The sequence below is a fragment of the Hippocampus comes genome, unplaced genomic scaffold, assembly GCF_001891065.2.
Source record: "Hippocampus comes isolate QL1 unplaced genomic scaffold, H_comes_QL1_v1.1 scaffold111, whole genome shotgun sequence".
Lineage (NCBI taxonomy): Eukaryota > Metazoa > Chordata > Actinopteri > Syngnathiformes > Syngnathidae > Hippocampus > Hippocampus comes.
Window position 1 is genome coordinate 1,694,777 of NW_017805698.1, and position 25,443 is coordinate 1,720,219.

Sequence of the window (25,443 nt, forward strand, 5' to 3'; positions counted from 1 at the left end):
TCTCACACACACACACACACACACACACACACACACACACACACACACACACACACACACACACACACACACACACACACACCAACTTGGGTTGTTGTTACGCTTGCGTATCCCGCTGTGAGCTGAACCAAACGCGAGCCTATCACATCATTCTCAACTTGCTTCCTGCTGACTCCATGAAATAAATCTGCTGCTTCGCCACTTGCTGCACTTTGCGGGTCTTAAGAATTCAGTAGAATGTGCTCCATTTGGTTGTCTGCTGCTTGACACACTTCCCAAAAAGCAGTCTTGTTATGATCTAGATTTTTCCTCTTTAACTATATGCAGACACTCTCAGACTTGTTATGTAACAATTATTGGGCCATGTTTTTAGGACATGTATTACAATGTAATGAAGCAGTGGCTCTTAACCTGGGTTCGAGCGAACCCTAGGGATTCGGTGAATCGGACTCAGGGGTTCGACAGAGCCTCTATCATACAATTTTAAAAAACTTGTATTTACTTTTTCCTGTTTTTAATAAATGCATTTTTATAATGTCTTGAATTTGTAAAAAACAAAAAAATATATTTTTATTTTTCACTAAAGAAGGGTTCGGTGAATGTGCATATGAACTAGTTGGGTTCGGTACCTCAAAGAAGGTTAAGAACCATTGTTAAGAGGTTATTAGCGCATTTTTAGAGGAGACATACGATGCAATTGCTTCACAATTTAAAATGGGTCGGTCCCAAGTGTTTTTCGACAAGTGCGTGACAGATTTTGTCAACCCCATGGATCTGAATCTTGCTGGTGAGTGTGTGTGTGCAGAAAACATGAAAACTACTGGATTTCGTGTTCGGTAAACTTTTTTTTTTCATTTGGTTTTATGAAAGTGGGTATTCCTTTGCTGTTTTCTTGTACTTCAGGTAAAATACAGAAAGATGGGAGGAAGGAATCGTGTAAACCCATTCTGAAAGTGGATTATAAAACCTCAAGGAACAGGTGTGTGGTTTTTTTTTTTTTTACTCAGCACAATGATCCTTAAATAATGTAAAGATGATCTTGATATGAGTTATGACCAACTTGAAACATTCAGTAAAATCTGCTTAGTAGCTGCATTGAGGAGTTGAGGATTTTTGTCGACCAAGGAAAAGTCTTTAAACTGTTGTTTTCCTCGCGACAGCGAGCCTTTTGTCATCTTCTCCGGAGGGCTTTCATACGACAAGGCAGGACGACGGCCCACGTTAACCATCATGCACGGCAAGGCAATTACAGTGCTCGAGATGGACTATCCTATTGTCGAGTTCATGACGCTTTGTGAGACTCCTTACAATAACGGTGAGCACAAACAAAAGTTGCGGGAGAATTGTCAAGGTTGAAATTGTTTTTTTTTCTAGAATTCATTTTTACGAAGGAGACATGACAATGACTGCAAGAGCTAGACAGTATTTCCTCTGATTTTATATTTTGCAGAGGTGCAGGATCCTTATGCAGTGGTGGTGCTTTTAGAAAAGGATTTAATAGTGGTGGATCTGACGCAGAGCAAGTATGTACCATATTTTGACAGAATATAAGTCGTTTTCGAACAGAGTGGGATATTATGGATGTGACATCCTTATTTGTTGTCTCTGAAGAAGCGGCGATATCACCCGGAACCCTCTGAGGGACAAGACTAATTAGAGAAATAACGAGTCCAATAACGGCAGAACAAAGGAGAATGAAGACATTAATGTCTTTTCTCTTTATGATTTCCACAGCTTCCCCGTCTTTGAGAACCCTTACCCCATGGACATCCATGAGTCTCCAGTTACATGCACAGCTTATTTTGCAGACTGCCCTCCGGACATCATCCCTGTCCTTTACTCCATAGGAGCCAAACACAAGAAAACCGGCTACAGTCAAAAGGTTTGGTTTGAATATCATTTTCTAAACAGGAAATGCCTTTTTTTCCAGCATAATCTTGCAAAGTACTTTAAATTCCATGATCATAGTTGGACGTCACATCATCCTTGCCGCAAGTGACCCACTACATACGCAGAGCACTTGCAGCAACTTTAAACGTGACGGCATACACAGGAAACTCGCTATAGTTTTTTTTTTTTGCAGATTTTGTCATATGACGTTCTGCATTAAGCGGATGATGAAAATGTCAAGTGCTTTTAACAGAAATCAACATTTGTTTGTTACCATACCAGGAATGGCCAGTTAGTGGGGGAATGTGGACGTTAGGCTCTCACACCTACCCAGAGGTCATCATTACGGGGTAAGTCCTAACTATTGTATTTATTGTGGTGCCAAGTGATACGATCTTAATGTATTCCGTGATTATGATTGTAGCTTGGAACACTCATATCTCAAATCGTCTTTTCCAATTGAAATGAATGGACAGTCCATTAATCTGTACATGGCTGCCCCGAAAAAAACAAAAACAAAACAATCAAATACTTTTCCCGCACCATCTTATTGTGTTTTTTGCGCATTTCTGATAAGTGTACCAATTTCTGTATGGCCCAGTTGCATCAAATTAAGTGCTGACTATTTACATGCTTTTGTTTTGTTTGTTTGTGCTCAGTTTATATACCATTCCAATTGATATCCTTTTCTCGCCCAACTAAGGAAAATGTTATTTTGTTTTCTTCATTGAAGGGTTCCCCAAATCCAATGTGAGGGCAAGATGATAGTGTTTTGCATTAGCTGTTTTGTGGGCCTCATAATTTTAGATTTGAGACTCTGCCAAGTCCAGCATAATGAGCAGAGCGCAGAGTGGGGCTATGCCGCACTCTGTGAGGTTGGCAGAGATGTTAAAGCATTCTGAAGCAAACACGCAAGCTGGTCTCTGCTGCTGCATGACTCCTGCAGTCACGTTGTACCTCATCTTTTAGTGTTCTGTTTTTTTGGTGTTGTTGGTGGTATTTGTTGTCACATGGTTGATAATGATTTTTTATTTTAAATAATGCAAGAAACAACAACAACATACACACACAAAAACACATCTTGGCATGCAGGTAAGGTTTGTCCAGCCATACTACTGTAGCAAGGATGCGGAAGAGTTAGAGAGCCTGCTACGTGTATAATTAAGGATCTTTCTTAGCGAGTGAAACATTATTTACAACCTAAATTATTCCATATATTTATTGTCATTGTGCTTCTTTGTCCAGACATGCAGATGGATCAATCAAATTTTGGGATGGATCTGCAAGTAAGTCCACTCTACAGGATAGTTTGACAGCTGGTGTGTTTATAAATATCACATTATGAGATTCTCAGGTTTGACAAAAAATGTTAATCACATCAACTTGTGATTTTCAGACACAATAGGTAACCAACATTTGTGTGTACTGTACATAGATTAGACCAGTGATTTACAACTGTGGGATATCATCTCACTTCACTTAATTGGTTTGAAATTATTATTTATGTACTATCAGGGTTTTTCCTGGTTCAAATTGAGGCAGAGGTTGTACCATCCTGACCATGCGCCACAACTTGCATGTACCGTATACTGCAATGTGCTCCGTTAAAAACAACAACAACAAAAAAAAAACCTTTTAGTTTTTGTAACTTGCCTCGTTGAGTGTTTTTAGGTACTACCATCTTTAATACACTTCTCCTGCTCTTCTGCTGCTTTATGAATGGCCGTCACCTCATAGCTTTTTAATGTGTCCAGCCTGTACATGGTTCATGGCTGCCTTAAAAGGGAGGCAGCATTGCCTGCTGTGTTGGGGCGCAGTGCGTTTGCCATCAATAACAGTGCATGCCTTTCTCAGTATCCCTGAGGGAGGTAAATTCATTCAGCCACTGCTTGTCCAAGCCACTGGCTCGTGTGTTTTTGAGACGATATAGGAAGAGGAATTTAAAAAAAAAAAAAAAAAGTTTCAATCATGTCCAACGTTGACCTTGTGCTGTTGTTCTAATTGGAAATGGATTTATGTAGCCTTGCTGAGACCGGTTGAAAAAAGTGACCAATCAGGACGCCAATAGCGCTCACTAGCGGGGGTGGGGGGGAACAAAAAGCAAAACACAAAACGATACTGTTTCTTCTTTGGTAGTTGCTTCAGGTCTTTCCTGTGAACTGCTGTTGATATAGCGCCTCCATGGTGGTGCAATGCTGCAACTGCATTTAAAATATGTAGCCGCCGCAGGGAGACATCAATCGCTCAGTCAGCACAGCTGGAGCTTTACTTTGTCAATCTGCCTCGCTGGGGGCGGCACAAAATTAGCTGGAGGCGGGTGCCACGCAATTTTGAACGCAGGAAAAACCCTAGCTATACATAACATACGTGTTCATCTTTCTATGCCAGCAACCTATAGTGACAGACGAAACAATTAAAAGTTCTTCCACTGGAGGTCAGAAAGTAGAATTATTCTGTGTATCCACCTTTTGCCATACGACACAATTGCAGCTTTGTGGTCAACTAAACAGACACAGATTTCACGATGAGTAAGTAAATTGATATGAGATCACTTTTTTTTTTTTAAGTATAAAGTATACACTTTTGTGGCAGTGCACCATTTATTTTTTCCACTGAAGACATACATAACTACTACATCATACACACATAATAAAGGTGACCCAAAGGTAAATCTGTTGATGCGTATGTCCATGCATGACATTAAAAAAAAAAAAGAATAAAATCTGGAAAATACTGTACTGCAAAATAGTTTATTTTTCACCAGCAACTATCAGCAGTCTGGAGCAGTTTGATAAGTCATAAAACTGAATATGTTGTTCCAGATGAAACTGTCAGCCTGGGGAAAACTCTTTCTGACAATTATAGATGCTGCTTTTCATCACACAGTGCACAGGTGTTGCATTTTGTTGTAATTGTGTTTTCTCCACAAATAAATACTTTTCCAATCAGTTACACTGCAGATGTTATACAAGCTGAAGACCTCCAAGGTGTTTGAAAAGCCAAAACAAAATGAGGGTCGTGCTGCAGAACTGGTGGACGATGACCCCTTTGCGGTGCAGATGGTCAGCTGGTGTCCCCAAAGTCGCATCTTTTGTGTCGTTGGGATCTCGGCACACATCATCCTCTACCGCTTCAGCAAATATGATGCCAACACTCAGATTGTGGTGAGTCAGATGAGTCCATGCCCTTGTCACAGCCGGAAACTTCCAGTCCTTCTAAGGATTGTTTGTACTCCATATCAAAACTCAAATAATTCGCATCCCATGTTTTGATGGACTGCCAGCCAGTCTGTCCTCATTTGAATTTTAGGATTTTTTGATTCAACGGTGAATTTATGTTGATGAGGATTGGTCATCACTCCATTACAGAGCACATGTAGACATACAACATTCACATTCATGCCTACGGACAATTTAGAGTTGAATGATGAATTAATCCAACACATTTATACGAAGCGCAGCAAAACCAATCAAAAGTGAGTACATGAGAACATCACACAAGTTAAATCAATTTATGTATTCCTTAATCACAGAAAAGTCTCAAATGCCTACAGTTGACACATATTAATAACATCCCCTGTTCTTGACCCCCAGGAAGGCAAGGAAAAACAAAAAAAACCAAACAAACAAAAAGAAAAACACCAGGCGAAAAACTTGAAATGTTGAGAAGGGGTTGCAGATGCAGGAATCCCCCTTGCAGGATGGCCCGGCTATAATGGATGCCGAGTGGGCAATGTTTAACACAATATGGTGCGATACGATGTTAGAATAATGTAAGTGTCCATTTAATAAGATGCAACACTGCGGGAAGATGTGTTCACAGAGGTGGGTCCTCCTCAAAACCCGGCCTATTTTGTCAGTGAAAAAATCTCTATAGCAGCCTCTCCCAAGTAGGTGGTCCACCTCACATGGAGATTCAAACTTTGATGTCCTGACTGTGAACCTGTTCCAACCTGCTTCCCATTAATGTGTTCAAAAAAGAAGTGTTCTCATATTGCAAGATAATAATATTCGTCTCCTCCCCAGTCTCTCGAGGTGCGACTGCAATGTGATCCAGAGGATGTCATCTCTCCATCGGAAAATGAAAACAATCCCTGCTTCTCAGAGCCCCACTCAGGCTCCCACTCTCCTCAGCCCCACCACCAACACCCAGCAAGCCCTGGCAGCGGAACACCCGAGTCTTTCAAAGACTGCACCCCTTGCCTTAAGTAAGTGATTTCTGATTTTCATCAAAGGCATCAAAATGAGTCCCGCGGGACCTGTGTGTGGGAAGGATATATACGATAGATGAATATTGTGTGACCTTATGGTAAAATGTCTTATAGGCACTGAATTGGAATTAGATGACTAGATGCTAAGGACAATATGACATGGCTGGAAAGACTGTTATGTTCCTGCACAGTAATGTTCATGGTTCAACAATGATGCCCGCGACAAAACATCAATTGTGAAGCCTTATTATGTAATTCCTTTCAACATTGTTGTCTGTTTTTTAGGGTAAAGGATCGGGCGGTGCGGGTACCTCCTGGCTACCAGGCAGAGCTAGTGATCCAGCTGCCTTGGATGGACGGAGAACCTCCACAGCAAATCTCAAGCCTGGACATAAACTCCGCCTATGGCCTGTGAGTCACCCTCTGTATTTTTGTCAGGAACCTTAAGGGAAAGTGGTGGTTTTCGGAGGTAAACGGCCATCATAAAGTACAGTACTATGTCAGATGGAAGTCAGAGCAGAGTGTTTTTCGTGTTCCACTTTACATTTCGGGCTATCTTACACTAGTGAGGATTGCAAGTATATGGCGCTTCCATAGTTTACTGCTATTTGTAAAGCAAAACAGCTGGTGGAAAACTGGAGCAGGTTACAGGACGAATCACTGGAACTAACCAGCTGTGTTAGTGCTCATTGGTTCTGTTTATGTGCCAAACAGGCATTTTATTGATTTGAGCATGCACTTGACCGTGGTGCTCTCTTTGTTTCCTTTCTCTTATTTGTATGGCTTCCACTGTCATATTCAGAGGCCATTGTACTGAACCCACAGGGTAATTAGTAAATTATCTCGTAATTGAAGGGTTAGGGTTAGAACCTTGTCTATTTGGTTAGGAAAGCATCCAAACTCAGCTTGAATATATAGTGCACTCCCATTTGAAAAATTTCGGCACACTTTTGCCTGCGTTCGAATTAAAAGCTATTTCCAAAGTTTCGACTGGCAGTGAAAGTGTATATATTTTTTTCTTTTTTTGATGATTCTTTCCAAATCAAACAGTTGGGCACGGTTATTGTCCTTCTATTGACTGTTGATCAATTAACCCTTTCATGCGCCCTGTAACCTGATAACATGATAAGCTGTCCACTGGAGCAACCGCTGTCCCTGGAAGTGTTAATAAGCCCATTGCTTGCGTTTGGTTGGGTCTCTCAAGAGCCTGGTCCTTGACGTTCATTTCAATGCCCTGAAATACACCTTTTGATTTGTATTATGCACAGCATAGTGCTGTAGCAGATATCATGTTTGCCTCACAGTTCGAAGGTTCTGGGTTCAATTCACTGGTCCGCCCTTCCTTTGTGGAATTTGTTGTTTTCCCATCTTTGTTTGGGGTCTCCTCTGTCTTATCCAGATTCCTTCTACATTCTAAAAAGATTCATGTCCACACTGTAGGTATGAATGTGAAAGTGAATTGCTGGCTCGCAAGCATTTTCCTTGAAAGATAAACCAGTTTATCATCATAATAATGAGAACAATGCAAAGCACTTGAAAAAGAAAACATGTTGACTACTTTTCTGCATAAGCAAGGACACCAAACCTCTGTGGTTGTAGAACAAAACATTCTGCATTTCTGTGGTCTGTTTGGGTTTCTTTGTGTTAGAGGAATATATGAACAGAATGATATCATGTTTAAAGTTCCATTTTTAATTTGGGCCCGTTTATCACGTGTTGTGTATTTAGCGCCCCCCAAAATGTCTGTGGGCAAGGGTGTCGGGGCCGAGCGCTCTTTGAAGTCGACAGGGAGTCGTCTTACAGTTTAGGAGTAAACAGTTTCGGAAAGAAGTGTTTTAGAACATCAAAAGACTTTCTGGGAACTGGTCGCGGCCCAGGCGACCATTTGTCATCTGTGAAGTCTGCGACTTGTTTATTCGTGGGAGACGGTGTTAAAGTATCTGTGGTTCAAAGCTTGAGGGGGCCGGACTGGGGGCATGGTATTCAAATATCGGGGGCAGTGTCTTTCTTGTATTTTGCAGATGTAAACAATAAAAGACCGACGAGGAACACGAGTGACTTTGAGTCTGATCGCGGAGCAACTGCCCGCCGTTCACTCTGAGCGATCCGCTCCTGTCGGGCTGCACCAACAACCTTCCCTGAGTCGAGTTTTTCTGTTTAAACTTGTCCGGGTATAACTCTGACACTTTGTGAAGACATTACTGTGAGAAATCAGCATGTCTTTCACACCAACTAAAAGCAAAGTATAGAGCCGAGAACTGCTTTAGGTGACTGAGTGCCAGCCTACGGATTCAGCCAGCATTCAGACTCGTTTTGTGATGGTATATAATGTTTGTCTCCTTCCCAGTCACGAGAGGTATGTCTGCAGTGTGAGCCGGAGGATGTCAATAGTGTACTGAACCTCATGATATGATGTCATTTAGCCAACTATTCTGGTGGTTATAGCCTCGAACAAGGAATTTGGGAACACAATTATAACGTGTTTGTCAGGAATTCTGCCATAAGCACACCTCTCATATGGTGTGATGTTTATATTTTCACCATGCAGAAGAATAAACGGCAAGGTGTTGCGCTCTCATTCCAGATCTGGATGTTTCTCTCTAAATGTAATTTTTCCCAAACCTGTGCTTTTTGACTTTTTAGAGATGTCCATCTCTTTCTCATTTCTCTGCTTCTTTTGAAGGAAAGAAAGCAGAAGGCTTGTGCAGTTTGGAGACGAGGGTCATGGGGAAAAGGGAACAGGGGAGCAACGAAATAGAGCAATAGCAATTGAAATTTAAAATGTTAAGAGGGGTGAATGCCCATAACAAAAAAAAACAAAACAAAAACCAATAACACCACGTTTCTGATACAGGCTTTCCATGTATTTGGGGCCATCAGTGTTGATCCATCACTTTAATTCTGAATTGGTTCTCGAGCAGAGGAATAGCAATTGGCTATGGAGCTTGTGGGAAATCAAGTTGAACTAGAATAGCACTGAGAGCACAGATTTGCCAAGATTGAACAATCCTACCCATCGTCTGCATGTCTGAATTTGTCCCCAATTGTGACACTTAAAAATATGTGGTCACAAATATTTTGTTGACAGTAGCATATTTCGAACTCTGAATTAATTTTCTGAGCAAATGTAGATAAAGTTACTTTTCAAAATTATTTTGAGGAAACAAAAGAACAGAATCATTGTTTTTTGAGTTTTTTTGCGTCCAGGTTCCTGAGGGAGCTCCTTCCCCTTGCCTTCAGAGGAAAGTGGTGAAAGAGAGTGGTTGTGTTTTCACTCCCTCTACACAGTATCTGTTTTTTTTTCAGGTTAGTAATGCTTAGATGGTCCTTCAAATCAAATGTTTACCAAGTTAAACATTGTACGAACATGTTTGTGATTGTAAGGTAAATATCTTATGACCTGTGTTAACGACCTCGATGACATCGACGTCTAGCACGCACGGTGTATGAGCCTAATTAACTGCTCACTGCTAACGGCATGTTATTGAGCACCTTTGGTAGCGCTGCTAACTGTACTAAAGGTCCCAGCACGATTATTTTTCATAAGTGTGATGTTAATATGTACAGAATGTGTCATAATACAAAGGTGTGAATGTTTTGTTTAAAATTACTTAGTGAATTATGAATAAATAAAAGCTAATGTTATGGAAATAAGTCTTCCGTGTGCAATCGTCCTCTTAACACTGTTTGTTACCTAGCTTATTTATTTGTTGATGTGGAATCGCAGTAGGAATAATTTGACTCCTTTCAGAAGCCACGATAAAAGCTGATGTGGAAATAACTATTGAAAACTCTAAACCTATTTTTGTTCATGATCAAATTGTCATGTTCTGTCTGTTTTGCTTGTGTTAAAGCTCCAGCTGGAATGAAGGGCATTTCCCTTTAGCAGGTGCACCTATTCCGCATTTCCCAATCAAGCCTTGCCAAGTATTAAAGCACTGCCAAGTTGCCAAGTCTCTCTCGGATTATTGACCTTGCTTGCTGTTGTGCCTCAAGTGTTGTTTTCTTGACCTCTCTGTCATTCATAGTCACTCTCATTTTTCATAGTTCTTTGTATTTTATTATTTCGTTTGTGTATTTTTTGTGTTTTTCCTTGGACCTTGCCTTTTGCGAGCGCTTTTAGATAATGCCATGTTTTTCCTGCCTCGTTTTGTTCAGTGATTTTTGTTTGTACTTTGTCGGTACGCTTTTTCTGTAAAATAAATATTTTTGGTTATCGCAATTTGTCTGAGCCTGTACTTCTGAGATCCAAAATATTATTTGGTTAATTTCTGAACCTGACGCAAATGTCATAATGCATTTTGAGTGATTTATTCATTTGTTGAAATAAAGAGAGGAAACTTGGGATCGAAAGAAAGTGGTCCTTGTCTTCAACCCTTCTCTACATTGCCTGTTTTTTTTTTTTTTTTTTTCAGGCATTTAACGCTGGCCTAAATCTTTTTGTTATCCAGGACCTCAAGAGTTCGGGACCCGTAACACAATCTTACAAAAGACAATTTTGTATCAACACTGTAATCTAGATAAGCGACTTTACTGTAGTTACTGTATTTTTATTTTATTTTTTACATTGCCAAGCTGACAAACAGCAATGCGATATTATGAAGTAATGTCAAAATATATTCAGATGAAAAAATGTAGGTCAAATACTGAGCTGTTCAGACATCCATCCATCAAATTTCTGTAGCACTTCTCTTCAGTCAGGTTGTGGCTAAGTGGAAGCCTATCTCAGCTGCCTTTGGGCCTAAGAAGCACGTTTTTGCAACGCGGTAGGGAGCCGCACTACTCAAAAAAACACACCACACAATCCCATGCAGGCACAGAGAAACCATTCAAACTCCACAGAGGAGGGCCTAACATGAGATTTGAACCCTTGGCCTCTCGACTGTGAGGCAGACATGCTCACTGTATTGCCCCCCCCCCCCCCCCCCCCCCCCCCCCCCTCCAATCACAATCAGAAACAAAACAAATAGAATTACATGTGCATTTCAAACAGCCGCATAGCTTTGCCGTAAATCTGCTTAGTTAATGCTAACATTGCAAACTGCCAGAGATGGGCTCACGAATACCATCTACTTGGTGACATTATATTGCTGTAAAGAACCGATATATAACAAAAATGATGTCATATACATAATAATCATAGACATCAAATGTATTCTTTACCCTTTGCAAAAAATTACTAATATTACATCAGGGTATTGAGACACAGAGTTGAAGTAAATGACTCAATCAGTAATGCACACCAGAAAGAGACACAATGAATTAATCATGATGCACAAACTATTTATTTCTTCAAATTGTATTTCATTCTGTAACTATTATTTAATGGTTTTTACAAAGTACAATAGTAGGAACTGCTATTTTACTCATTAAATAACATTGAACATTTTTTGTTGGTGTTTTGGGGGACGATGAAACGGGTTGATATGGTTTCCATTCATTTCAATGGGAAAATATTATTTAAGATCCCAGTGTTTTGGGTTACGAGCTGTTGTATCTCAAGGCACCACTTCCTTGGGAATTAGGATAGGATGTGAGGGCTCAAAACGTATCATTGTGAAAATCATCCATGTAAATAATCCATATATATGCATCTGCCTTCCCTCTGTATTTTTGTGTCCCCAGTTTGGCATTCGGGAACTGTAATGGCCTTGCGGTGGTCGACTACTTGCAGAAAACCATCCTGTTGTGCATGTCCACTCTGGATTTGTACGGTGCCGCTGATCCCTATCAACGCCTTACCCGCTCCCCCCGCAGGAACAGACAGTCCACCTCAGGTAGTGAACACAAACATAAAGGCACATACACACACTTATTTGTCTGTGCATGTAGTTAACTAACACACTGAACACCCTCTCAAACTTCAAGAGTCAATTATGTAGGCTTCCTTCTTTGTGCACTTGCACTCCTCTATCTTCTCTGGAGCTGCTTGCATAATTGGAGGCTGATCTATGTTTAAACTGGACTATCCACGGGTACCTTTCACGGTTAATCAATAATGCAGGTGGTTTAATTAGATTTCTTAAGTAATCAATACCATTCCCCTTTAGATCTTAATCAATCAACACTAAAGGAAACATTAAAAACTTGCCTCTTAACGTAAATGGTTTTGACCAGGTAGACTGCTCACACGTTTAAAAAAATTCATCAACATTCATTCACATGCAAAATGTGATTACTGAGTATGAATGTTTAAATGTATCCCACTGAGCTATTTGATCTGTTTGATATCAAAATACAATTTCATATGCTGATGGAACATTCTTTATTCAGAACGTTAGTCTGACAGTTTTGCAGACGTTTCTCTCGGACTGATGATGAATTCGTATGGATTAATTTTCTACAATATAGAATGTATTATATTCCAAGTAAAGTAAAATGGAGCTTATGTTTCAATACGGTATGTTTTTTTTGTTTTTGTTTTGTTTTGTTTTTTAAGAATGAGGTGTCCATATTGTACAGGCACATATTCAGATATTGCAACTCTTGCTTTTTACAGGACCTTCATTAAATTGTATTTTTAAACCTTCTTCCACTGAATGTATTTAAAAAAAACAAACCAAAACTCTAAACAGTACTTGATCTTGATTATTCTGCCAAATATAGGAACCAACAAAGACCATCATTATCGGAGTTAGTCCAACAAAACATTGCGCGAAAAAAAGATCCCTTTTTCCTGCTCTCCCTTGCTTTCTCTCGCACAATTTAATACAAAGACCAAAAAAACAACAATCCATTCACACATATTTGCCTGTCACACATATGCACTCTGATATGAAGTGCATGTTAACAGGATATGTGTGTCAGACTGAGATGCATTCTTATGCATGTTGTCCTTTCCGTTATGTCCTGTCTATATTTTAGCACTGCTTGAACTGAGGCCTTAAGTCAAAAGGCATCCTGTAGAGGTCTTGTCGTCCCGCCTGACCTACGCCTCCCTTCTCCTTGAAACTGATCTTCACTGTCAAAAGACTTTTTTTTTTTGCTTCCCCCTCCCCCCACACTAATGATCTGTCAAAATGTCCACTCTATCTCTGAATACATTATCTACAACATCCTTCAATGTTTTAGATCGGATACCCATGCTGCTTTGAAAAGTGGTCGGATTTTATGTTACATAATACCCACAAGTGTAGCCAGCATGTTTCAAAAGGATTCGATGTTTGCTTAAAAAGGCCCCGACTAGGTAGATGGAGGGTTTCTTTTGAGTTTGAGAGGTAACTCTTTTCACTGGCTGTTGCATAAGGGCTGTTATTGGCTTCTACCGCCTTTATGGTTTATAAAGGTCCCTCTGTTTTGGCTTTACAAGATCAATTTGGAAAGGAAAAAAAAAACCGCCACCGTGGCCTTTTCGCGCACCGCAGGTGGTGCGAGATTTAACAGAATACAATGCTGAACAACAGGACCAGCCGACACCAGTAAAATGACACATTTCAACTCTTTCTGTTAGCAAGTTTTCATTTAAGAGACCGCACAAAAGTTAGGTGATGCACCAACAGCAACATTCTGATGCAGCTTGTACGTAATGGTACTCTTAAAAATTTATTTATACATTTATTTACTTCATTTGAACATTACCTTAGTGTTTCTGCTATTTGATTTCACCTTCTTTTACACTCTAAGACCGTGTGTTCTTTTCTCTTTCCCTTTTTTTCCCCTTCATTCTTCCCCTCCACACACTTGATTTCTCGTATTCCCCCTCCATCCGAAATTAACTCCAATTGCTCTTCTCATTCTTATACCCACTAACGCCTTCACAAACCTCTCACCCGCACTCCTTATTTTCCCACTACTTCCTCCCCACCGTTTCTTCACTCTTCCCCCTCCTTCATCTCCGACCTAATGGTGACTCTGTGGCTGCTGGTGTGGGCATGCGGGCCTGCCTGACAGAGTTTTGCATGCGCGGCCTGTCTAACTTTTATTCCGATTCAAAGAAAAGGATCCGTACATCCTACCAGAGTAAGTCAAGCCTACCAGATAGGTTATACGGGATGTGTGTCCGTGTGTGAGGTGTGTTGGTCTGTGTGTGTGCGTGTGTGTGTGCGTGTGTGTGGCGAGGTGTGTTGGTCTGTGTGTGTGCGTGTGCGTGTGTGTGTGTGTGTGTGTGTGTGTGTGTGTGTGTGTGTGTGTGTGTGTGTGTGTGTGAAGCTTGCTAAGACAACAGGGTTATTGGAAAGGGAATAACCAAGACAAACCAAAGAGATGCTTGGAATGAAGCTGGCTGTGTCTCTGGCCTCATGATGAAATATCAGAACTGATTGAGCCAGTAAACCCGAGCTGCCTGTTCCAGCCATGTCCAATGGTTTGCTCATTGCAGAAAAAGCCACTCCGTGGTGTCTGTTATTAGTCCAGTCCAGTTACGAATGTTGTGATCCATTTGATGACCTCGGATTTTTAAAGTGACAGTGAGTAGAGTGAGAACACAATACGTGCTCACTTTGTACAAAAAGTCAACGAGCATTTGGGACAAAAATTTGGGACAGTAAAAATAAAATCTCTTTTAAATGCTTGTGCATGATGCATGCATTGATATTACAATCCTGCATGCATTTATTTGGGTTTTATACTTTGCTGTATGTCACTTCAATGTGAGATTTGCCCTACTTAACACTGCGTTACTGTCATGTCAACATGTCAATGCACACCAGATTTCAGCCACTCTGTGCCTGAAAATGAACAAATGCAAAATGTCTAATTGTAAATCCGCAAATATTAAGTGGATTGAACCGATATTGTTCAAAATCTGGACAATAATCATTAATTTCCAAAACGATGACAACAATAGTTCAATTTTTTTCCTCAAGGGTCCGAGTGGCTGACACTGAGCAAGATGCAATTGTTGAATCTGTTCACGCAGCGATGTCAAAATAATCACACAGAGCGTCTGTATACTATGTTCTCTTCCTCTTGACTGCCATGGGCTGTGGCAGGCCTTACTGAACTATCTGACAACCAGCAGTCTGTTGACACGGAGAGAAGCAAGTCACCCACCTCAGGTAACCAATCACACACTTGCACCATAATCATACTTCTCTAAAATATATCACTTGCTGCTATGAGGCCATGCGGGGGATGCCATCATCTTCAAGAGCCAGCAGCAACTGTGTGGTATGTTCTTACCGGGCCGGTGTCACTTGATCCTTTTTCCACGCCTTGGTTTTTCTTAACACGCCGTTGAACATATTTGAGAAGAGCTGCAAATAATACCTGGTGGTTGGTTACCCCCCCCACCCCCCAAGAAAATAAAGTACTGTTGTTACTTGATTTATCGTTAAGTCCATAATGGGCTTGTTCGGTGTTGCGTGTGATTTCATAATGCATTTGTCATGCAAGCTGTTTGCTGGACAAGGAAGTAAAGTCATGTTTTATTTATGTTGTGATTGTGATGTGGTTATTTTATTTGATATGCTGTGCGGTGGGTCTGTTATAGTTCGTTCTGCTGTGCTGCAAATAAAAGCTTGTTGTCGCTGTCATATTGAAAAGGGATTAACACTTGAACTCTGATCCATCTATCCATTTTCTAATCTGTTTATCCTCACAAGGGTCGCGGGCGTGCTGGAGCCTATCCCAGCTGTATTCGGGCAGTAGGCGGGATACATCGTTAACTGGTTGCCAGCCAATTGCAGGACACATATAGACGAACAACCATTCTCACTAACAATCAGGCCAAGGGACAATTTAGAGTGTTCCATTAACCTGCCATGCATGTTTTTGGAATGTGGGAGGAAAACGGAATACCCGGAGAAAACCCACACAGGCCTGAGGAGAACATGCAAACTCCACACAGGAAGGCCGGAGTTGGATTAGAACCCTACACCTCTGTTGGCTGTTATTTTCTGAGCATACAAACGCGTAACTTAGAAATCTAAAAATGTTTTTTAAATTTCCTCAGTAAATGATCGGTGAACTCAGAATAGATGTGTCACTCCTCGGTGCAGATGGACAAATTCACTGCTGCTCTGCCCCCGGATATGCAACATGATCGGTGATAATTTGGCAGCTGGAAAGCCTTTGTATGACATCAGTCTTGCTGTACATCATAGATGAATGTATTACAAATGCTCTTATGTTGGTGGCCAGGCGTGTTGGGGAGACAGGCAGACAGAAGACACTGGTTTGAGGCCGCTGTCATGAACAGAAGATGAGAGAAAGCCACGAGTGGCCAAGCTCAAGCAGTATGAATAAGCTTGGGATTTGTGCCTGGGCAATTTGAGGCGCAAAGTGAGGTGTGTAATTGAAGCTCCAAGTGTCATGGCAACAGTGGGGGTGCACATATTATCAAGTGTGCACGCGCACGCGTCGGGAGGATGACGTGCACGTCGATGTGCCCTTCCCAATAAGAGCACAAACTATGAATGATTAGATTTATTTTAATTTGAAAGCAATTTGGTTGGATGAGGAATTGTTTCAATATTTGCCTCCCTTTATCAGTTCAATCACAACTGGGGTGGTAATATTGCATGATTCTTGATGACAACATTTTAAGCGTCTTTGCTGACAATTTAATGCTTTTATGCAACTCGTAATTGTTCGATCGAGCTCTCCTAAGTGCCATATTGTTTTATGTGGCAAATGAAAATGATCTTGATTTGTGGTTTTAATACAGCAAGCTTGTTTTGTACATTATAATACAGACAAATGAACAATTTCATATTTTAAGACGTGACGACCAACAAAGGAAATCCTATTTCTAGTTTCCCCTTCTTTCATTCAGTCTGTTATTGTTTTGATTTGACTTCAGGACACCAATGGGCCCCCTTAAGAAGAGAAGCAAACACGATGAGGCAAATTAAATAGAACTGCTTGCCATGTCTTGGGAGTCTTTTCGAACTGTGATGTGAAAAAGGTCATTTTGTTTTGTTATATTATACAAGGTATGCAAACTGAGATGGATGTAATGTATTATCCAAACGGGTTAGGATGATCTTTTTACCTCCCGTTGAACATTAAAGTCCATCTCCATGTGTGGCTTTATGGTTGTGCTTCTGTCCTCCAGGTTCGAGAAGGCAGGCTAGTTCATTTAATATGTCTCTCAACTTTCCTTTGTCCTGACTTGTCCATGCACTTTTTTTTTTTTACTCCTTTTTGTCGTTAGGCGCATTCATTTGCATTTCTCCTGCCTGAAAGCAGCACCCGCCCTCCGCCCCATTTTAAGCATTGTCTTTCTGTGCTAGTGCCATTGTTTGAAGAAGCTTTGCACCATGTTTGGCTGTAATATAGCAGGGCCAGACCCAGTCAGGAGATGGGCTAATAATCTGACATGTCACTGAGCTCTGCTTCACCCGGCAGGATATATTTAGATGTGTGCATGTCACGGGAAGAAGGTAGTGTGCTGAGGTAATGTAGGTGACATGACTTGGTTCAGCTTCTTGCAGGTCAACTGGCTTTCTGAAAAGAGGATAACTAGTTTTAATTTATGAGAACTGTGTACAGTATTTCAGCTCATTCAAATTGCTTCAAGGTCTTTATGAGTTATTCATGATGTGTTGCATGAAGCATTTGACTTTACAGTGGTAATTGGATTTCATTTTTTGTGCATGCACATTTGCATAAATGTGGTTACGTAAATCATTATGGTAATGATTTTCTCACAAATGGGAAAAAAAAAGCCCTTCTAGAGAATCGCTCCCTCTGCACCACAACCACCTACCTTTACCAAATTCCAAATTTAGCCAACAGTTGCAGTCACGAATCTTCACTGAAGTGTAAGGAGCATGCGGTTCAAACCTCTGCGGTTTCAAATGCCTCTATTTACAAAGCATGAGTAAAGTATGAGTGGGCGACACTGATGCGCATCGTTGTTTCACCTCTGTGACTTTTGCGTTGTCAGCTGATGACAGATACAATTGCTGTGCTTGAGGAGGTTCTATTCTGTTGTGAACAGTTTTGGCAAAGACATGTGAAGGCTTTTCTCACAACAATTTAGTTTTTTTTTTACAATTAGTTTAACACTATAATTCTTGTTCATGTTGAGATTTAGTAAATGAACCGGGAGGAAGTAACATGGCGTAAGCTTAAACATTGCTGGTCTGTGATTGTAAGTGGCAAACTATTGTATTTGGAGTCTAGTGTATTTTTTCTACACGTTGCTAAACTCCCACGGTTGCTATGGGGCCCACTTTTGGTATAGGACGGTGTTGTGAAAAATGCCATAAAAAGCCAAAGAAAAACACAACACCGAGTTAATCGTTTAATGCTGACAGAAGTGAGGTTATGGATGGTGTGGCTTCAAACTGCAGTTTGGTGACATTTCTGAGGCATGTTCTGTGTACATCGCAAAAGCTTTTATTGAATTACTAATTAGTATTGTACGACATCAGCTGGGTGATTGACATCCGTGGTTCCCCTGTAAAATAGACAACTCACTTTTCACAAGGGGACATTTTTGTGTGCAGTTCATCATTTATTTGGCTCAAGCCTTGACAATGCAGTGCCACTGTGGCCAATGTAGAAACAAAACAAGACAGCTTTTCTTGAAATGAATGCGACAGGTACCGTATATTTTAATGTTGCGAGGGCCACACTCTATTATGTTAAAAATCACTGGAGTGGTGTTGCTGCTGCGCCCCCTATGCCAGTAATCAACGTGTGTCAGGTATACCTATGGTATATATAAACATGTCTCATTATGAATCACCTCACATTGCTGTTCTACAGTTACTGGCAAGTCTCTCTTTTCCAAAGTTGACCCATAATGTGTCTCTTTCCCTTTTGCTCTGAAAAGTCTTGTTTGTTCTGTTGGATCTCCTATTCCAGTTCATTACCCAACCTCCCTTCACAATGACCCACGCGTCCTGCCAGAGCCTGTGGCCAGTTTGAGAGCCAGCCACTGCAGCCCAGTCTTTTACTTATTGGACAATGGTAAGAGGAGGGATTGTGTCACAGATCCACCTCATAGACATCTGTTTGTGGCTTTTACACTGTATGCAGAAATGAAGTGGACAATGGCAAGTGGGGTGGTTTCGGACAGGTGTCTGGTTCTGTGTTGTGCCATGCATGCTAAGTGGGTTGTGCGCACTGTGGGCAATAACACATGCAAATATTTACTGTATATATTTTTTTAAACAGCCAAGTATGATTTCATGAAATATGTGAGTTAAATACTCCTACTACTACTACTACTAATAATAACCCAATGTATGCAATGCAGGATTTTATTTCATGGCATATTATTTTTTTCAAACAGTAAAATTGCACCATCAGGCCGCTACACACCACAGTACACCAAGGGTATGGATGGAAAGCCATCTGAGCATATAATTAATGTCCTTGATATCCAGTTCAAGGTTCATGTACTAGTATGCCCTTTGTTCTCACCTGTAAGACGATTCATAACTGTGTCTTAATATTACTATTAAGACGGGGGGGTTTTCCACTACTAGTGGCTACTTTTAGCCTCCTAGTCTGAAATAAACTACTGTGTTGCACTTACTAGTACAGTACGAGCACAGTAGTTTATATTGGCATATAGTAGGCATGTGGCATGCCCTAGTAACATTCTGCGCTCGTTCCACCAAAATACTTCAAATAGTTTTGCCTCATGAATAATATGTAGTTGTCCTACTCGTATGCCAAACTGTCATACGGCTGTGCAGAAATAGTGAAAGTAAAAATAATAATAATCATAAAAAGTTCATAGTCAGATGTAGCTATTTTACAAGAGTACCGTAGTCATGCTCAAACATCCTTCCGTGAAGCTGTTTTCATAAAGCCGATTGAGCATTCATGATCATGTCCTTGAATTCCATCTTAACGTCCATGTACTAGTGTTACTCTTGTCATCGCTAGTAGCAGGGCAACCTTGACCTACTAGCTGGACAACTGCATGTTACCAGTGAGGCCAAACTGTATACTGTGTTTGACAACTGGATGCTACTTGTAATACTAGTTAACATCTAGAACTTCACTAGTAGTACACAGATGTCAACTAGTGCACATTTCTGCCTCACTAGTAACATAGCTGCCCGACTAGTGAGGCAGAAATGTCATATAGTCGTTGAAAATAGCAATTCCACTTGCGCGCCCCATTTGTTCTACTAATGCGCTCAGTTGTCACTCGTGAGGACCAAGAGCATACTCGCGCATGAATCTTGAACTGGATATCAAGGGCAATCGGTTAAATGCCCAGACGGCATTTCATCCAAGGGGCCGTGTGTTCTAAGAGTAGGCTGTTCTAACATTGTCAGTGTCCTCCATGCTTTCATGCAGGTGACTGTCTCACTGCTCCTGTCATCGCTGAGTAGACGCGTTTGCTTTATGTGTATGAACTTTGACCTATAGGACCCTTCACGGCAGGTAGACAAGGGGAAGACAAAGGGTTTGCATTTCCATGGGATACTTCTCTTTTTCTCTAGCGTTTCATTGTGTTCATCACCGCTTTGCCCAGTGAGCCACAACATGGCCTTACATTATTGGCACGCGCAACATCGAATTTCATACGATAATATTCTCTTGAACTCCGCATTCAGCACTGTCTGTCTTGTCTCTTGTACTCATTGTGTTGCTAATGAAAGTGATCTTTGCTTATTTGGAGCCAGCATACATTCAAGATGCTAATTTGAATTTTTCAAGACAACATAATTATGAATCAGCGGGTAAAGACTGAACGGTTGGACAAATGGTCTGACATCTTTTGAAATGTTAAGTGAGTGCAAGCTACTCATGAGACATTGCAATTCCAAATGTTTGATAGCATAACAAAACCCCACAAACCGTCACACAAAGGGGAATTGTAGATAGGAATTGATCATTTAACAACTGCGAACGTAAAACACTATGGTGATGATTACATATGTTCATCTTCTCAGTAAGCAACCATCTCTCAGCACTTTAGGTTTTTTTTCAAAATATTTTCCATCACCATTCTGTCATGCAAGCCGTATTGCTGTATTTTGAATGCTGCAGCGTCTGGTCAAGGTGCTTTATTATGAAGACCACAAAAGAGCCTTCTGCTCAAAAGTGAGAAGAGTTATTTAAATTAGAGGTCTGCTTATCCTCGGCGCTCAAGCAAATACTGTATATTTTTCTGTCAAATGATCTTCAATACTGATCTCCCGACGAGGCCATGTTCACACAAAGGAAGAGCGACAGACATATTCAAATGAATTCATGGTCAAGTTGTATTCACTAAAACTTTTTTTTTTTTTTGACGGGAAAAAAAACCCTCATCCTGTCGTCTCAAGTTTAAATGACACAATTATCCACATACTAAATACTTGCAAAATGTGGTTTACAAGTTCTTTTGTTGGCCCCCCCACTGTCTGTTATTTTTGATCTCCGGTCAAATCAGTTTATTTTGGCTTCCTTTTCAGGCATTCCCATTCTGTGCATTCTGATTTTTAAGCAAAACAAGACTGACAAATTCAATGAAACGTTCCCTTTAATGCAGTAGCTGCAATCGTCAGTAGAATGAATTCTTTTCATTTTGTTGCAGCCTGACAAGAGTTAATGCTGCCTGTACTGTAAATAAACCTGATCCAGTGGTTTGTTCCAGTACACCTAAACATGAATCCAAATAAGATGTCATATTTCACAGTCATTGCTGGGAATGCTGATGAGGAACTCCAGTGCAGTGTGCATTTACAAATCTGCACCTGCAGCATTTTGCATGGTCGGGTTTAATTTGAATGATTTGCATTTGGTTTCGATTTCCTTCTTTGACTGCGATTAAGATTTTCTTATGTTCAGTTCTATCTTTGTTTTGTTTTATTTTGTACAGTTTTATTTTTGAAGGGATTAACTGGTGCTTTGTTTCCTATTCCTTTGTTTCAGTAAAAGGACCCGGCAGAAAGTTAAGTCTGCCAACAGATCTTAAGACCAATCTTGGTACGGTAGGCGAAAGCCAGCAGTTTTCACGTGTGTTCCTTTGAATCATTTGGTTTCTACTTTTGTCGTGTTTTCTAGGCTTTTGTGTCGCTTTATTCTTATTTTCACTTCAGTTTCCTTGTCACTCTCTCCTGTTTAACCAGATGGCCTGACGTGTTTGCCCATTTTCTTCCCATTGGTGTCCTCTGATTTGATTTTAATCTTCTATCTTCATTTCTTCTACATTTTGCAAGTGTTTATGTAGGTAACTTGTAATCCATAACTCTTATTTCGACATGAAGCTTTCTATCACATTATCTTGACTGGTCCATCTGCTTATTTTTTGCAATCTTTCCTCCATTGACAGCGTTGCTCGACAGTGAATGGATCACGTGCTGCCTCCCTCATTGTAACTGGATCATTTTCTTCTTTAACAGCATCGCAGCAATTTGAACGTTCTCGCTATACATGTCCAACTGCATCTCCATCATTGTGGGTTCCCTTTTGCTCTGCCTCTGCAGGATACCACATGCTGTCTCTCCTAAAAACGTTCTCAAACTACACAAGTGCCTATATATTCCACTGTAATAACCTTATGTTTTTCTTGCAGCCATAGCAAAAGTGGTACCCCAAATTTCAAAGTCCAAATCAAAAGAGACTACAATTCCATGTTATGTGTAAGGTCATTGGCAAAGGAAAAACTGTTGTTCATCATGTTCAAATTTTGGACACGGTGTAGTATGTATTGTAAACAGTCCTCCATCTTTTATGGAACAACCGTGGTAGGTTGTATTTTGAGTGACACCCGTGGTAGATTACATTTTGAGCGACATTAAATATCTTCTGAATTTGTACGTGTGGGTGAACGATGTGGGTTAAGACTGTACATTGGAATTCTCTTGTCGTTCCGTGTTCGCTCCATCAGGTCTCCCTTTGAACGTTTTGCCAATTGTTATTGCCAAAATGAGTCTTGCGCCTCAGTTTGAAATCTTAACTTTTCAAGCTGCAGACTCAATGGAGGGTAAATGGTTGGCTCCCTATTACCTGCAGGTTTCAATCGGTGTGCTGAGTCCAAGTGTTGCACAGAGGCTTCGATGGCACCCAGTTGTTTTTCATCCTTTTTAAAAAAAAAAAAATCAACATGCAATAAATAACTCAACAGCACAAGTAGTCATGCATACTCGTACTAACAGGATAGTAACTTGGAGAGGGCATTATAATCAATTGATTCTTACAAATTATGTCCATTGAATATTGATTATGTCTTGAAGCAATTGCACCAAAATGGGATGCGTTTTTTGGTTGCCACCAGCAGAGGCGCTGTTGATTTAGTGACTCATTTTTGGTGCGCCAAAGAAAATCAGCTTTGGAAAGTTGGCTCCATCCATGAAGAACCCTCTCATGGCAACATTTAATTATCTCAATGTGACATTGGAAATGAAACTGAACATTCAGATTGAGCAATCCACTGGGAAACTGTAAATAATATACATATACTTACATTGACTAGGAATTTCCCCCCCCCATCACGTCAATGAGATTGCCATGCCATTGCCATTAATTACCGTCAAGCTTTACGACATTTCACAGAAGCAAATTTAAATGCGATTTTTTTTAAAATCTTTTGATTTATGCATTTATTTAGCCAAGTGATGTCACATTGTTTCAGAGACTGAACTGTTAATTACATCTGTGCCGTCATCTTATTTTAATGACAGTGAGCAACAAAGATCCTGCGAGGAATGAGGTTTGACTCCAAACAAAATATTTTGCCCAAACATACGCGCGCGCACACACACACACACACACACACACACACACACACACACACACACACACACACACACACACACACACACACACACACACACACACGCCATACACGCACTACGTGCAGTTTCACTGGACATAAATTAAGGTCTGCATGCCCCTCAGGGAAGCTGTGTGAAGCTGCAATGCCAGTAAGTAACAAGGAGGTCAAAGACCACATATGATATAATTTCAGACGCAATGTTAAAGCGATAGCCGGGCCTACAGATCAGAACTGATAACCGAAAAAATAAAAACAAGAAGCACTCCAAAAACTAAAAGAAAAATTGACATGAAACAAGCCTGTTTTGTTGTAAAATTAGCCTCGATATTTTCCTTGTGTTATCCTGCTCAAACTTAACTCCACTCCCCAACTATCTGTTCCCCTTTTCTCTTCCGACTAAATATCCTTTTAACACTGCTTGCTCCTCTCATGTTGTTAAATATACTCAATATCCGTCACTATAAGTCATGTTTTGTTATAAGAGAATGAACAATTGACTTCCACTTATATAGAAAAAGCTCTCAATAGAATGGAGAGCCCTTTTCAACCATTTAATTGCAGCACCTTAGGTATTCGGTTTCATCTTCTCCCACGATGTGACTTATCGAGACGGATATTGAGGTAGCAAACAAATTTTGGAATGTGACCTTATATCCTTCCTAACGCTTTGCCGTTGTTACAGATCATGTCAATGGACATTGCACTAGCCCCACCTCCCAGCCCTGCTCGGCGGGGAAGCCTCGCGTCCCGATGGGTCCCGAGGGGCCACGGCTTGCTCGCAGAGGCCCTGGCCGACCGCCATTCCGCAAGGCCCAGTCTGCTGCTTGCATGGAGATCTCTTTGCCTGTGTCCCACACTGAAGGTGTGTGCTTGTCTTCCCAATTCCCACCCTTTAACCTCTTGAACATCCCTTCCCTCCAAAGAGTGCATGCTATCCTCTCACCCTGGCAGAGTGGGTTAAAAAAAAATCATGCTAATGCAAGTTTGCGGCACTGAATTTAAAGTATGCTATATATATATATATATATATATATATATATATATATATATATATACACTGTATACGAATGAAGAGGAAAACTTTATGAATCAATCGGCATATTATTAGAGATTTCATTATTTGCGTGGGGCAACTTACTTTAGGTTATTGATACATACACTGTAGTATGCTGTAGCAAATAGCTTACAACTTTGATGTATCGTTTTGTTCCAAAACAAAAAAACACAATACAAATAATATCCTACTGACTTTCCGAAACACACACTATATATCTTAGCAGCTTGCATTAGCATCATAAACCAAAATAACAAGTATGGGACGAATGCAAGAAATGACCCTTGCATTGTGTCGCTTGTACCAACCAACTTACAGGCTTGAAATACTTGTGCAATAGAATTTTTTTTCCTTCTTCTTCTTTTGCTTTCATCTATCAAACACTAATGTGAAGAAAATTAATCCTCGAGATGTAGCCACCGGCAAAGTTTTGGAAAATTTGATGTTGTTTGAAATCAATTGTGGACTTTGTCGCTCTAAAAAGTAATCAAGCTTTCTTGCTGCTCTGCTCAGTGATGTCAGTCATTGCTTAATAATGCAAGAAGACTGAATGACTTCAATGGTTGGAAACAACGTATCACTTCAGGAAAATAACACAAATGCAGAAAATTGAATGGAAAAAATATATACTTAACATACCCACACACACAAATATATATATATATATATATA

At 40.5% G+C, this 25,443-nt stretch overlaps 1 protein-coding gene across 17 annotated transcripts in view; it reads left to right on the plus strand.

Annotated features, from left to right (window-relative positions):
• stxbp5l (syntaxin binding protein 5L) overlaps window positions 1–25,443 on the plus strand; it is a 99,687-nt gene that overhangs the window by 60,454 nt on the left and 13,790 nt on the right. For 3 of the 17 annotated variants that reach the window (XR_002169737.1, XM_019882379.1, XM_019882374.1), the window contains 15 exons: window positions 904–979; window positions 1,161–1,315; window positions 1,451–1,523; window positions 1,735–1,882; window positions 2,173–2,240; window positions 3,136–3,176; window positions 4,840–5,054; window positions 5,916–6,097; window positions 6,386–6,511; window positions 11,726–11,877; window positions 13,991–14,059; window positions 15,031–15,096; window positions 18,857–18,961; window positions 21,872–21,955; window positions 24,400–24,579. Coding sequence is in view for 16 of the 17 variants with exons in the window: in XM_019882379.1 (XP_019737938.1) it covers window positions 904–979; window positions 1,161–1,315; window positions 1,451–1,523; window positions 1,735–1,882; window positions 2,173–2,240; window positions 3,136–3,176; window positions 4,840–5,054; window positions 5,916–6,097; window positions 6,386–6,511; window positions 11,726–11,877; window positions 13,991–14,059; window positions 15,031–15,096; window positions 18,857–18,961; window positions 21,872–21,955; window positions 24,400–24,579 (1,740 nt within the window). In the remaining variant the exon portion in view is untranslated. The remainder of the gene's footprint in view (window positions 1–903; window positions 980–1,160; window positions 1,316–1,450; window positions 1,524–1,734; window positions 1,883–2,172; window positions 2,241–3,135; window positions 3,177–4,839; window positions 5,055–5,915; window positions 6,098–6,385; window positions 6,512–11,725; window positions 11,878–13,990; window positions 14,060–15,030; window positions 15,097–18,856; window positions 18,962–21,871; window positions 21,956–24,399; window positions 24,580–25,443) is intronic. The other 14 variants (XM_019882383.1, XM_019882385.1, XM_019882387.1 and 11 more) reach the window with 11 other exon arrangements.